At 33.5% G+C, this 15,882-nt stretch overlaps 1 protein-coding gene across 1 annotated transcript; it reads left to right on the top strand.

The window, feature by feature from the left end:
- The first annotated feature begins 3,904 nt into the window (after nucleotides 1-3,904).
- LOC123660208 (toll-like receptor 13) lies at nucleotides 3,905-8,518 on the top strand. The gene is made up of 2 exons (XM_045595308.1): nucleotides 3,905-4,144; nucleotides 6,105-8,518. Exons 1-2 carry the CDS (start codon nucleotides 3,905-3,907, stop codon nucleotides 8,442-8,444), a joined length of 2,580 nt encoding a protein of 859 aa, XP_045451264.1. The 3' UTR covers nucleotides 8,445-8,518.
- The last annotated feature ends 7,364 nt before the right edge of the window (nucleotides 8,519-15,882 follow it).

Raw genomic sequence — 15,882 nt, 5'->3', positions numbered from 1 at the left:
GAATTATGGTCGAATTTTGACCACTGGGCGACCACTAATATTAATAAATAACATAATTGTGTTTGCTCGCAAACGAAAAAAACCCGACTTCAATTACATCGACAAGTAATATAACGTAGATCGACGAAAAAATAGACAAGCAACTACGCGTTATCAAAGATTACTCAAAAAGTAGTTATCAGATCTCGATAAAATTTATATGTGACCAAATGATAAACATCAGCTTTTGATTAAATTAAAAATTATCAAAATCGATACACCCAGTAAAAAGTTATTGCGGATTTTCGAGAGTTTCCCTCGATTTCTCTGGGATCCCATCATCAGATCCTGGTTTCCTTATCATAGTACTAAACTAAGGATATATTCTTTCCGACAAAAAAAGAATTATCAAAATCGGTACACCTAGTAAAAAGTTATTGCGGATTTTCAAGAATTTCCCTCGATTTCTCTGGGATCCCATTATCAGATCCTGGTTTTCTTATCATGGTACTAAACTAGGGATATCCCCTTTCCAACAAAAAAAGAATTATCAAAATCGGTACATCCAGTAGAAAGTTATGCAGTATAATACAACGTAGGTCGACGAAAAAAGCGTCAAGTAAAAACGCATTATTAGATATAACTCGAAAAGTAGTTGTTAGATCTCAAATAAATTTTAATGGGACCAATTGGCACACACCACCTTTCGATTAAAACAAAATTTGTCGAAATCGGTCTACCCGGTCAAAAGTTCTGATGTAACATACATAAAAAAAAAAAAAAAAAAATACAGTCGAATTGAGAACCTCCTCCTTTTTTGGAAGTCGGTTAAAAATTGACAAATTAGCTTTATAACAAATACGCGTTTTTGTTTGTCATTGCCGTGAACAACTTTTACCGCCAAAAACAATATTTGCTATAATTACATCAACGACTATTTTTAAAACATTTGATGTCGTCAGAAAAAAGATCAGATATAAAATTTCAGCTCTATTTGTTTGTCAGTTAGTAGATAATTGTTTACTTTAGCATTTAATATGTCTTTAGTTGGAAGACACTTTGAACGTATGTCATTTTTAAATAAATATTTTTTGGGTATTTATATACAAATAGTGGTCACACAGTGGTCGAAATTCGACCATAATTAATTTAAATTATAACTTTTAACATTATTAAGGTTCTGTTGTCAAAGACTTTACTTCTATAATAATAAACAAATAGATTATACATACGTCTGTGTGTCGAATACATGGTAGTGTGTAATGATTTTTATGCATATTTAAAAAAAACCTAATCATTCTGCAATTTTGGTAAAAAGGGGTCCAAAATTTTTGCTTCACCTATTATTATATAGACTAGACGTGTGTTACAGAGTTAACAACTATTCTGGTGTAACAATGATGATTTTATTAACACCGAAAATCACGTGTTCCATTACCGCTAGGATCAAGTATTTGTTATTTCAGATATTCGCCTGTTTTGTTTCTAGTCTGGGTGTTTGTGTGAGTCCACCTATGGAGAATAGGAAAAACCTTGGTTTCCTACACACACATGACACTTCAGCCTTTCGCAGTCTACTGCTGGACATAGGCATCCCCAAGTTTGCATGAAATATTATGGCGGGAACTCGTGTGCTTTGTCCGTACTTACCACGCTGGGCGGGCAGGGTTGGTGACCGCAGGGCTAGCTTTGTCGCACCGGAGACGCTGCTGCCCGTCTTCGGCCTGCGCACTTTAAAGCCAGCATTTGAATGGCTATCCGCCATCGGTTGGCTTTATAATTTCCAAGGTGGTAGTGGAACTGTATTATCCCTTAGTCGTCTCTTACGACACCCACGGGAAGAGAAACCGAAGGTGCAACACCTTTTCTAGAAACGTATTTAGAAAAGGTAATTTCTTTGCGACGATGTTAACAGATTGTTTTAGTTTCGGCAATTTAGTATCGCGATCACATTGTCTAAGAACAGATCTAATATTCGAAAATTTTACGAAAATACTTCAATTAATATTTGTACGGTTCAGCTTTTCGTCTTTAATTATTATTTATATTAATGACGCAGTAGGTGTAACATACAATATTAATCTGTCTGAAATCTGTCAATCTGAAGAGTTTGTTTATTAGATTTTTTGGTGATCAAATTAGTAACACTTACCTAGTATATATTTGTATATATTATATTATATATCTATATATTTTAGTAGCAGAAAGATATAAAGAAATTACTAAAAATAAATAATGTTTATAAAAATATCATATAATTTTATTCAAAATATTTGAGTACCTATCGAATAAATTAAAAAATAATAAAAATAACTTTTTTAAATTTTATCGCGGTTTATTAAGTTTTTTAAATGCCCGTCGTTTCGGATACTTTACAGCGACCATGGTAGTCCTCCCGTCATCATGGTCAGTTATTTCATTGTAATAATGAAAATGCAAAAAGAATACCTTGAATTGAAACTTTGTGCCTAGGTTATGTTTGAAAAAAATATCATATAGAAATAGTCGATCCAAAAGATTTAATATATTTTAAAGATACCATCGATGAGAAGGAAGAACAAAAACATTACATGATTTGTATCCTAAAAAGTAACTTTCACTAAGTAGTTTTAACGAGAAAAGCTAACAATGTTATGCGCGATTCTATCTATGATCGATAGTTATTAAATACGTAATTATGTTCATGTAGATAAAATTATTTAGCGAATATTCGTTAGATTTGTCAAATCATTCTTTGCCTACATTTCCCATCAAATGGTTCATCATCATCATCATCATCATTTCAGCCTATCACAGTCCAATGCTGGACATAGGCCTCCACAAGTTTGCGCCAAAAATGGCGTGAACTTATGTTTATTGCCCATAGTCACCACGCTGGGCCGGCGGGTTGGTAGCCGCAGGGCTGGCTTTGTTGCACCGAAGTCACTGCTGCCCGTCTTCGGCCTGTGTATTTCAAAACCAGCAGTTGGATGGTTATCCCGCCATCGATCGGCTTTCTAAGTTCCAAGGTGGTAGTGGAACTGTGTTATCCCTTAGTCGCCTCTTACGATACCCACGGGAAGAGATGGTAGGCTATATTCTTACTGCCGTATCCACACAACAGACAACATCAAATGGTTCAATATTATTATGTTATATATCATTATGTTGTTATTATTTATAAAAATACACAGAGTAGAACTCGACGTAAGGTATTTAATGAAAGTTGTGAGCCATAATTTTTGCATAATTGAAGAAATCACAAACGTTGGCAAAAGAGAATATGACGAACTGTGGATAGAAATAAAGGAAATGTTGGCTTCCAGAACTCTCATTGGCTGTATAAAACCTAGCAGCATTAGCTAATTTTCTTTCTTATTTTATTTTTTATTTATCATAAGCTATTTTCTCTGAGAGTATCGTGTTCCCTCGGCCCTGCAGTCTGCCAACCACCTGCGATCTATCAAATAGCTATAACTGCCTTGTGTCTTTTAACCGACTTCCAAAAAAGAAGGAGGTTCGCAATTCGATTGTATTTTTCTATGTACAGAATTTTTGTCTGGGTGATCGATTCGATCGATTTCGATATTTTTTTTTTAATTGAAGTTGGTGCGTGTCCCATGGGATCCCATACATGCGATCCCATTTAATATTAATTGAGATCTGACAAGTTCTTTTTAAGTTATATCGAATAATGCGTATTTACTTTTACTATTTTTTCGTTGACCTACATTGTATTGTACCACATAACTTTGTCACTGGGTATACCGATTTTGATGATTTTTGAAAGATGATTACTTTTTAAGTAATCTTTTATAATTCTTTACTTGAATATTTTTTGTCAACTTAAAGATGTAATCGAAGGAAGTTTTTTTCCTTTCTTGAGAAAACATAATTATAAAAATTAATTTTCTTTTCCAGATAATATTGCGCTAACAACCGAGACATGTGGTTAGGTTGTACCCTATGGTTGTTGTTATCTTATTTCCATTGTATTAAGTGCAACATCCTAGAAGATTACGAAGAGATTTCGCGTAGTATGCTCTATCCTCCAGAAGACAAAGTAGCAGGTGCTCTCCCTGTGGAAATAGGGAAGGATCAAACTTCTGGGTGTATATGTAGAACTACTAAAAATCGTAAAATTATTGTTTGCTTCGGCAACTATGAATGTCAGAGATTTCCAAAGGTTGGTATTTTTATTTTATTTTAAATCACCTAAACTACTTAAAATAAGTCGGACGAATTGATTTACTTCAGTATGATTCAGGAAGCGAGCTTTATTTTGAACAATTATTACATCTGTCACAATGGTTCCCTACCTAAAGCAGTTTATCAGGGCTCATCATCAGCACATGGTACAAGTTCAAGATTTTGCTACTTGCCTTTTCCATTATCTATCAGAAATTGTAATTATTAAAAGGTAATTCAGGAACCGTATCATTTATTAGCCGAAATCCAGAATATTTATAAGAATTGTATGGAAAATTCTGTACAACTTGATCCTTTTTATGATAAGCGTCTCATATTATCGTAATTACTTTCGCTTGTACCCGTGTTTGTTTTGTGTGTTTTATGCAAACACTTCAATATCTGGAACTAGCCTTACACAATAATTATCATTTGCATAACACAAGCAGATAATACTAATTTCAGAAAGAAATAGACAGTAAGTTTAGATAGTGTTAAAAACCCTTTTGACTTGAATGTTGTTCAGAAAATTTTAAAGTATAGTGTTAGTATACTAAAGAATTTTTTCGTATTTTATATGCAAATTCATTGTTGCCATCTTTTAGGTAGTAACCTCATAATGCCATTCCTGTAGAAATCTTGGAATTTTTAGTTAAAAAAAAATAATACGACATAGGTAATTTTTAACGATTTTATAAATTTTAACGAGACCTTTTCAAATAGGTCAAACTGATTTTTGGTCAGTCATCAGTTTCACGGGTATGTCATAACTACCTAAGGCTGAACTGACTGACTGGTATAAGTTGATATATATAAAAAAATTGGTTTACTTCTCAATGAAACATCGCGTACAAATTCTCTTCTTATCACACAACGGCTTGTAGTAAACTTCGTAAATCTAATTCTGTCTAAACAGTAAAAAGATATTATCATCTTGCAAATAATTTACGTCATTTATTTATGAACGTAACTACGCATGTCCCGGACGAGCTACTTATTTTTTAACATGTGTCTCATTATTTTCACTTTTAAGTATGACTAGTGTATTCGCTAAAGTAAACTTCCTCGATTTCTTTCATTTCCTTATTTCCTTGATATATTTGTTGCACACTTTTAGCCTCAGTTAATTTTAATTATTGTTATTTTTAATTTGGCCTTAATTACCTAGTTTATAAGTTCATTTTATTTTTATTTTTTTTGTTTTCTGTTTATTTTTGTCTGCTAATACAATTTTTATTTTATTTTTTGATTTTTGATTTATTTTTAATTTATATTTCCTTCATTGATATTTCCATTATGTTTTGTTTTGTTTTACTAACCCAATATGGACCTTGGTTTGAAATAAAGAGTTATTATTTTTTATTTATTTTTTTCAAACGTACATCTCTCTAGAAAATAAAATAGTGTATTAAAATGAAATAGTAATACTAAGGATAAAAGATTGAGTTCCGATGTGTTTATCTAGACGCCGCATTGGCGCAACGGTTACAGCCATGGATTGTACCTGTTGCGCTGGCGGTTGCGGGTTCGATCCCCGCACATGACAAACATTTGTATTGGCCATACAGGTGTTTGCTGTGGTCTGGGTGTTTGTGCAGTCCTTGTGGGTCTCCCCACCGTGCCTCGGGGAGCACGTTAAGCAGTCGGTCCCGGTTGTTATCGTGTACACCTGATAGCGATCGTTACTCATAGTAGGGAATATATCCGCCGACCCGCATTGGAGCAGCGCAATGGATTAAGCTCCGATCTTTCTCCTACATTGGGAAAGAGGCCTATGCCCAGTAGGGGGATATTACAGGCTGAAGCGTGTTTATCTAGAGAAAATGAGACGACGGTAAACGAGTCTGTATTTTAAATTAGAGAAAATATTTCGAAACAAATTTTCAAATCTATTACAGAAAATTGTGCTACCGAGTCATTTGTCATGTTCATTTTTATATTATGTGTTTTTATTTCAGGTACGGAAACGTAGCGAAGTACTTGTAGTCAGGACCACAATTTTACCAGAAATTCGTGTTGGCGAACTAGATTCATTATATTACCTAAAAACTTTAAAGATTGAAGCAAACCATCAATTAAAGTATCTACAACCAGGATTATTTCGTAATCTAACTACACTAGAAAGTCTTTCCATTTCTTACAGCACTAAGCTTCACATAATTCTTGAAGGTACATTTAATGGTCTAAGGAGCCTTAAAAATCTAAACTTAGTAAGCAATGGCTTTGCTAATATTTTACAAATAACACCAGCATTCGAACCTTCGAAACTGCCGTCTCTACAAATCTTGGATTTATCAGAAAACGCCTTAGAAAAAATACCTGAAAACGCATTCAAGCCAATGCGAGGCTCTCCATTAAAAAGACTCGATATAACATTATGTCGCATCGATTTTATACATCCTAATAGTTTTTTACCCTTGGAATTCCTTCAAGAGTTAAGTATTGGCGAGAATGATATGAATTCAACCATAATAGGTGACTTTCTTTTAAGTTTAAAAAGAAATAACAGAAGTTTAACTCGTCTGGACTTGAACAGCATGGGCTTTCGTAAATACCCACCAAGACGGCTAATGGAGATCATTGCAAATACAACACTCGAAAGACTAACTTTATCTAACAACCAATTTGAAATTATTACCGACGATACATTTCCAAAAATGCCACATTTAAAGGTTTTGGAGCTGCAAAGCGTTAGCGTTATGTCTATTGGTCCAAATGCTTTCGACCCAATAAAATTTCCAGATCTCCGAATTTTATTAGTAAGTGGAAATAATTTACCAGGAATACATTGGAAGAATATATCGAACCAACAACTTGTGCTTTTAGATATGTCATATAATAAAGGTACTGCATCAAACCCTATGTATTACGAAATCGATAGAGGGGCGTTTCTCATGTGCAAGGAACTAAAAGTTCTTAACCTAGCATTTAATAGAATAAAATCAATATTTGATTATACTTTTCTTGGACTCGAGAAATTAAAAATGTTGAATCTAGAAAACGGTACTATATATCACATCGGAAGAGGAACATTTAAGCCAATGAAAAATTTAGAGATATTAAACTTAGCAAACAATCCACTAACTGCAAATGATAATTTAACTAGTGGCCAATTTGAAGGTTTGAACCAATTAAAGATATTGATACTAAAGAATTGTGGTATAAAGTACTTCCTTGACGAGGACAACATATTCGAAATGATGCCAAATCTTACTCATTTAATACTAAGAAATAATGAATTATTCTATATAAGTACCGAATTATTAAAACCCTTGAAATGTTTGCAAGTGTTAGATTTAAGTGAAAATCTCATAGTATCCTGGTGGAAACCTATATTTTTACTGTCTGGATTGAGACTTCATAGCCTATATTTAACTGACAACAAAATTTCTCACCTCACTATTAGCATGATTCAAGATTTCGATTATTTGCTAGAAAATAAAGGTAACTTTACAGTCGAAATAGATCTGATGGACAACGTGTTTATATGTGACTGTTCCTCGATGTTCAAATCTTATACATGGTTACAAACTAATGGTTCTAATTCCGTCAAGAATTTTTTTCGTCAGTCTAAATTTCTATGCAGTAGTCCACAAGTGTGGGAGGACAAAAGTGTGGCAGAATTTTTATCTTCAATTAAAGCCCTGCGGTGCTTGATGTTTGAGAGGATTTCAAACCTAACGATTATAATATGGACAACACCATCGGTAGTAACTGTTGTATTACTAATTTTAATTATAATACTTATATATAAATATAAAATATATATAACATATTGGTTATTCTTAGCTAAACTAGCTTTAGGAAGAAAATTTATAAAGAAATCACTTAAAGTGAGTGGTGTACAGAAAATTTGTCACAAGTACGACGCTTTTGTGTCATATTGCAACGAAGATAGGGAGTTCGTTTTGGAAATGGTAAATCAATTAGAACGCTCTCCGCCCCATTTAAAGCTGTGCATTTACGAAAGAGATTTTGAAATAGGATCATTTATATCTGAAGCCATATTAGGTAGTATAAATGAAAGTAGATATGTAATATTAATAATAAGTAATGGCTTTGCGAAATCTACGTGGTGTAGATGGGAGACGCAGTTGGCTGAGTACCACAGGTTGTTTCTAGAAGACGGAACGTCATATGATCCGTTAGTGCTAATAAGAATAGGCAACGTGGAAAGCAAATATTTAACTACTACTTTGAAATTCTTATTGAAGACGAAGATATACTTGTCGTGGGATGATAAGCGACCAGATGAATTTTGGAATAAATTAAGAAACCTTATCGCCAAACATGAATAACTTTTTGAAGTAAAACTTCTGTACGCGCGCTTGACTTTGGGAGTAAGCTGGTGAATGCTTGATAAGAGCGTTACGAAAAGTGTGATTGGGCGCGGCGAACGGAAGTTGAGAGGGAGATATAAGATAGACGTAGCTAAAGAAGTTTTACGTCAGTCGTGTGGTCAAAAGCACACTCGTTTTCTTTTTAATAAAACACCTTTGAAAAAAATTAAACTTGTATTATTTACTGATATAGGGCACAGTAAGAAATACCTAACATAACATTACCTTAAACCTCAAAAAACCGCTCAACTCTTGCCACTCTAATGTTATAAAAAATAATCTGATTGTAAAAATTACCTGCTAAAACGTGATTGACAAATTAGCCTTTTCATTAACGAGTTTCTAATTGTACTTTTTTCGTAACATACTATAAGGCAGAAAAAAGCTAAACATACAATTATGAATAAAAAAAGGAAAACATTTTTTTTTTATATAAAAATTCTTCTATTTAATTAATCAAGTTTTGAAAACAACGAGGTTAGCACCAGAACGAGTGCTAAGTGTATTTATAAATGTTTAAATCAACAATCTGGGGTTTTCCTAATACAAAACTAACACAGCACTGTTTGATGCAATATAATTTATATTCTATAATAGTTCTTATGTAAATAAGGGAAACGCACTTAATGTTTACAGTTAAATTAGGGAAAATTTATATCTATTCTTAAAAAAATAGTTTTACGTAGAGCTTAACTTTACTTGACTGATTTAAACTGTCATTAGTTAACTCATTCTTTTTTCAATCTTTTATTTTCTCTCATTCTCTCTGCCTATTTTCTCCCCCCGACCCCTCTCAAGCCGTTATTTTTATAACCAATTTATATGTAAGTACTTAGTAAAACATCAAATTACGAGTCATAAAAGGTAATAAGTGCAGTTTATTTTCTTATATTATATGATTCTCTAGTCTTAGGCTCTTAAGCGATGTCGTCAGTTCAGTCACGACCAGGAACATATAAATGGGCCTTTCAAAACATTTTACGAAGTTGTCAAAGCATTCTATTCTACGCCTATTCATACACTAATGTGACCTACAACTCATCAATATACATTTGCTAAAGGGCCCGAGAATCTTTAACGATGACCGGAACATAGCTCTGCTATTTAAATCGTATTTCAGTGGTTAATTATTTTCATATAGGTATGTGTTTGTTAAGATTTTCAAATAAGAAAATTGTTATTACGTCATTATGACATACATTACATTATAAGGTAGTATGTTACAGGTCAGTATTAAGTATTGTCAAGCTGATCTATCAAAATTTAACAATATTTGTTATATAAGAACAACTCTGTGTAGTGGTGTGAGTGGTCGCTCAAAGCACCGATGGTTTGCGGGTTCGAATCCTGTTCGGGATGTATATTTGCATTTGTACAGCTATTCCTTTCCTTGAATGTCTATCCTTGTGTGTCACCCCACAACGCCTCGGAGAGCACAACGTTCATCGCAAACAGACTTTTATATAGAAAATCATTCTTATCAATACATATAGTAAAAATGTAACGGATCGCTGTCTGTAAATAGAAGATATATGAGAAAAAATATTTTTGGGACCTTTGTCAACGCAAATAGCACCTAAAATAATGATTGTTAGAATTTTTGTCTGATTATCTGTGCATTTGTGCATGCTAATCTCAGAAATGGCTTATCCATTTTAGATATAATTTTCACAAAGATATTGGAGTGAGCGTAACTTAACATTTAGTGTTTGTTTCATGTCAATCGGTTCATAAATAAAAAAGTTATGCTAATTTAAAGAATCACGTTGAACATGTAAATACCAAAAAACGCGGATGAAATCGCAGCCACAGCTAGTAATTGATATTTTTTTCAAAGATTAAGTGGTAAGCGACAAAAAATATGACTACCGTGCTATTTAGATTGGTGGAGAGGTGACAAACAGTCTGCCGACTATAGTGACAATCTTCCAGTTTCAACGCAAAATCGGTTTTGACTTTACAAAAAAAAATATGTATGTCGAAACAACTTTCTAAAATACAAAAATCGGTTTACGAGTAAATTAATAGGTATATACCATGTACTGTAACCATGTAATGATATATAGGTATATACCATGTACTCATCTATACAAATAAATAAAATTGGACTGTCTATTTGTACTACTAAAATAACCGCTTTTTATTAAATGTATCTGGATGTATACAAGGTATATGTAACAAAATATTTTCTTACAAATTTTGTCTGTTTGTCTGTCTGTTTGTTCCAGATAATCTCTGAAACGGCGGGACCGATTTTGACGGGACTTTTACTGGTATCTACCAGCTGATGTAATAAAGAGTAACTTAGATTACTTTTATTTATTTTATGACTATGTGAACTGAACTGAATAACTTTTTTGTTTAATTCAACGCAGACGAAGTCGCGGTCACAGCTAGTTTACAATATGACGTTAAGGAAAATCCGAAAACATGCGATACGGAGATTTATTTAAAGAAAAAATTACCAGTTTTTGACAAGCTTAAGTTGTTTATGTAAAAAGGGAGTAAAATTTTAATATTTTTTTCCATCCTCATTAACACTCCGATTTCAAAGACGTGCCTAACATATCAAACAACCGAATGTTAGATACATGTATATTACTGAATTGCTTTCTCACCAATTAAAATGACAATAAACTATTGTTTCGCAAAAATCTAATTTTCAGGAGTTCTTGCTCTTTTTGTTCATACAAAAACACCAAGCTTTCGAAACTCGAATTAAAATTTATTAAGTATTAATTAAATTGTTCTATAAGTTTTTTTTTTAAATTTATTATACTATAATTTCTGAATATAAATAAATTAAACTATGAATCAACTTACCATATATAAATTGTTATATGTATATATTATTGTATAATTATAAAATTAAATATTTTAAAATTATTACTAATAATTGTGTTTGCAGGCAAACGAAAAAAACCGACTTCAATTACATCGACAAGTAATACAACGTAGTTAGAAGAAAAATTAGTCAAGTAAATACGTATTATCAAAGATTACTTAATAAATTAGTTAAAAAATTTTAACGTGACCACATGACATCGGCTTTCGATTAAATTAAAAATTATCAAAATCGCCACACCCAGTAAAAGTTATGCCAATTTTTAAGTTTCCCTCAATTTCTCTGGGATCCCACCATCAGATCCTGGTTTCCTTATCATGGTACCAAACTAGGGATATCTCCTTTCCAACAAAAAAAGAATTATCGAAATCGGTCCATAAACGACGGAGTTATCCTCGAACATACATAAAAAAAATATACGGTCGAATTGAGTAACCTCCTCCTTTTTTGAAGTCAATTAAAAATAAAATTAAAAGCAAATATTTAGATACATCTCACACTCAACGAGATTGAGTGAGTGTGATCAAAGCAACGTAGTTGTGATCAAACCCGAGACCACAAACCGTCAGAGCCAATTACCGTAACTTCAGCACCAACAAGTCATTGAATTAAGTCTTATCACCTGATCGCAAAACGATATTAAGCTTGTTATTGTCGAGTGAAATTATGTGAAAGTTTATTTCGTTTCGCTCGCCTTTTACTGCGTTTTATTTACCTACAACTAATAAACAAGATCTTTAAGTAACCTTCACACTTTCCTTTTCAATATCCTTATGCTTTAATGTTCCTTTAAGCGGTTGAAGATGAATTAAAAATTCTGTTCTGGATTCAAAGTGGTGATTTCGATTCGACCGATTGCTAAAATAGACAAATAAATACAAAACTGAGGTAGAGCACGGCAGGAAATTTCCTGCTCAAAATATAGAGCAGCCGACTGGGGTAGTACCTCGACCTTACAGAAGATCACAGCAAAATAATGCTGTTTTCAAGCAGTATTGTGTTTCTGTAGGTGAGTAAGGTGACCAGAGCTCCTGGGAGGATTGGGGATAGGGTCAGCAACGCGCTTGCAATGCCACTGGTGTTGCAGGCGTCTATAAGCTACGCCGATCACTTACCATCAGGTGAGCCGTACGCTAATTCGCCGACCTAGTTATATAAAAAACTAAAAAAATAAAAATAAAGGCCTCGCACTCGCCAGCCTCCACTATGACTTACTCCTGTTTTTAGGGTCCGGAGACACCCGCAATACATAAGCACAAACGCCCACATCATGTTAGATATATATCCAAAAGCTTAACATAAGCGGGCAACGAACCCGCGACAGTTAGCGCAACAGTCAGTGATGTAACCGTTCCATCAACGCCTTGTCGATGATTTTCTATATCTATATTGAGTTAGTGCTCAGCAATCTCTTATTCTATATAGTTAGTTATCTTACTCGAAATTTAGAGCAGCCTGAGTAAGGAAGACCTAACTACCTTATAAGTGACTACAGACAAATAATACTTGATGTTGATTTTGTTGAAAAATAATTTAAATGAAAATAAAAATAATTATTTATCGTTGCGTCCATTTGCTATAAGTACTCTTTTACGGTTCACAGGGAAGTGGACATAAGGTGCCAATCAAACCACTAATTGCAAATTCATGCGACGTTTCGATCCTTTATTGGACCATCATCAGGCATCTAAAATACATACAAACATTGAAGAAAGTTGTACAACTAATTAATCCATACAACAACAAACCAAAGAAAACCAAACCATCAGTATCTTTACATGTAGCAGTCAATCGACATCTCTTCATTAAAGTTCTTTCATTATGTAAGATTCTAAATCCAAATGCATTATATATTATTTCTAAGTTACGTTTAAAGCTGTATTATATGAATTTTGAAAATTAATACTAAAACATTTAAATTTAAATAGGTAACAATATGCACAATTTTAAGTTATTAAGTTTTTTTGGTTTGTACAATTTCAAGGCATCAAATTCTCAGAATTCTGATAATATGTGATGTAATAAAAATAATGTCGAAACTGATATTACTGATGTGATGTATATTAATGATAATTTATTCGGCTGTGTGGTTACGGCAGTAAAGAATATAGCCACCCCCTCTCTTCCCGTGAGTGTCTTAAGAGGCGACTAAGGGATAACACAGTTCCACTACCACCTTGGAAATTAAAAAGCCGACCGATAGCAGGATAACCATCCAACTACTGGCTTTGAAATACACAGGCCGAAGACGGGCAGCAGCGTCTTCGGTGCGACAAAGCCAGCCCTGCGGTCACCAACCCGCCTGCCAGCGTGGTGACCATGAGCAACGCACATGAGTTCACGCCATTTTTAGCGCGAACTTGTGAAGGCCACAATACACGTAGACTGCGATAGGCTGAAGTGATGATGACGATGATTATGAATTGATTGATGTAAAATTGCAAAATATTTGACGTCACACTAAGGCGGTTTCATAAATAAGACCATCTATGACAACGACTTCACAAGGAAATTCGTGTGACGTAATTATTCGATGGCCCCTTATTAGTAATACGTAGTTAGCACGTAGCGTATATCTACTTACGTAAGTTTTAACGCATATTATTATCAATTTTATTTTTAGGAATATTTACTATCAATCTATTTTAACAAATTATAGAGTGTTACGAAATTTTGTTAAAATTATGAGATGATGTCACGTTTGAGTAAATTTCCACAAATGTAATAGGTCATTTAATTTAATACAACAGCAAATATTATTACGTAATTTCAAATGAAAATATTTTGGATGTGTATGGTACATATTACAACATAATTATATTTATTGTTACATATTTTCAAGCATATATATTTATTTGGAATACGCAAGCTTTAGAACGTATAAAATATATTCTTGGAGTCTTTGTATTAAAAGCGAAGCTTAGCTGACAAAAGTACATAATTTATTTAAATTGATAGGTACCGTGACTGTATTTACAGCAAAAAAAGGAAACATCGAGACCGAATCAAAACAGTAAACGACATTAAAAAGAAACAGCTTAAAATAGTGCAATTTTATGATATTGGTAAAATGAAGTGGTTAGCACGTGGGTCACGTAGCGGTCCACTTGTGAGATGCAGTGTCTCTAGAAAGCTGTGGGCGCGCCGTCAGAGCCGATCCGCGGCGCGCTAATGCACCACGTCCAATATTTAACTTTCTCAAGGATATCATCACTTTCGAATTGTCATAGCAGGTGACAACCGTTTAATTTGTTAGCTATAATGACGCTGAGTCAATATCGTTTCGTATATACATACATATACGAAAGGCTTAAGCATATATATATATATATGTCTGTGTGTAAAGAGGTTTCGCGAACGTTCGATGCTGTAAGTATGAATGAGATGATACCTTGTTTTACAGAAGTGGATACAAAAACAACATAGTCGCTTCCCGCTGTCTGTGCCTATGCTTAGATCTTTAAAATTATGTAACGGATTTTGATGCGGTTTTCTTTAGTAAATAGAGTGATTCCAGAGAAAGGTTTATATGTATAATACATGCAATATAGTAGAGGAACACTGATAGATTTTTTTTCGCACCCGTGCGACGCCGGGGCGGTTCACTAGTATAGAAAAAGCTAAACATTTAACTAAAGAAATACATTTCTTTCTCAGAAATAGTGCCAAACATGTTAATATTTCATTGAAAAGAATGTATACTTTTGCAGGATAGTCTCCATCAGCAGTGAAGTTAACAAGAACAAGTACCTAACTTTAAATATGTTTAAGCTTAATATAACTTTACGAGCTGTAATATTTCATAAGTCAAGCTATAAATTGCTCTGTATTATAATTCACAACTGTTACACAGTTTCACTTCCTAACATTTTCCTTGAATTTCTGTTCCGTCTGCTTAAAATTCTAATCCAGATCTACCGGGTTTGTACATGACGGCGTTCACCGTAAACATTAATATTTAAGTGCAAACCAGTAAGTTGATGATAATTTTAGACAACTTTTTCTATATAATACCTAATTTTGTTTTATTTTTAAGCGACAAGTGCAACATACAAGGATACGGCCTACATCATGGTAATTGGTAAGTGATTACCGTATCGTATTGAAACAGAGAATTATTTTACATATATATAATGTATCTTCAGGGATAACTTCGTCGTTTATGAACCGATTTTGATAATTATTTTTGTATTGGAAATAAGATATCCCAAGGGTGGTACCATGGTAAGGAAAGAATCCCAGAGAATCGAGGGGAACCCCCGAAAATCGTAGTGACGACAAGTGCGTTTGTTAATTTTTTTCGTCTACTTACGTTGTATTGTTATACTTGTCGGTGTAATTGAGGTCGGTTTTTTTTTTCGTTTGCGACTCTATCTTCGCTCTAACTCAATTATTTTACTATTATCTTCGGTAAGGTTTAGGTTCTTCTCTGTAGGACAATAAGCAACAAAACCGTGACCGACGTTCTGGCGACTAGGCTCTAGCGTCGTGAGTAGTCGCCTTAAAGCCTGTGGTTGCTTGAGTGTATTCAAATATTATCTGTTTGAATGT

The sequence above is a fragment of the Melitaea cinxia genome, chromosome 15, assembly GCF_905220565.1.
Source record: "Melitaea cinxia chromosome 15, ilMelCinx1.1, whole genome shotgun sequence".
In the NCBI taxonomy this organism is placed as follows: domain Eukaryota; kingdom Metazoa; phylum Arthropoda; class Insecta; order Lepidoptera; family Nymphalidae; genus Melitaea; species Melitaea cinxia.
Note: the sequence above shows the minus strand (reverse complement) of the source record. Positions and strands in the feature narration are given on the sequence as shown.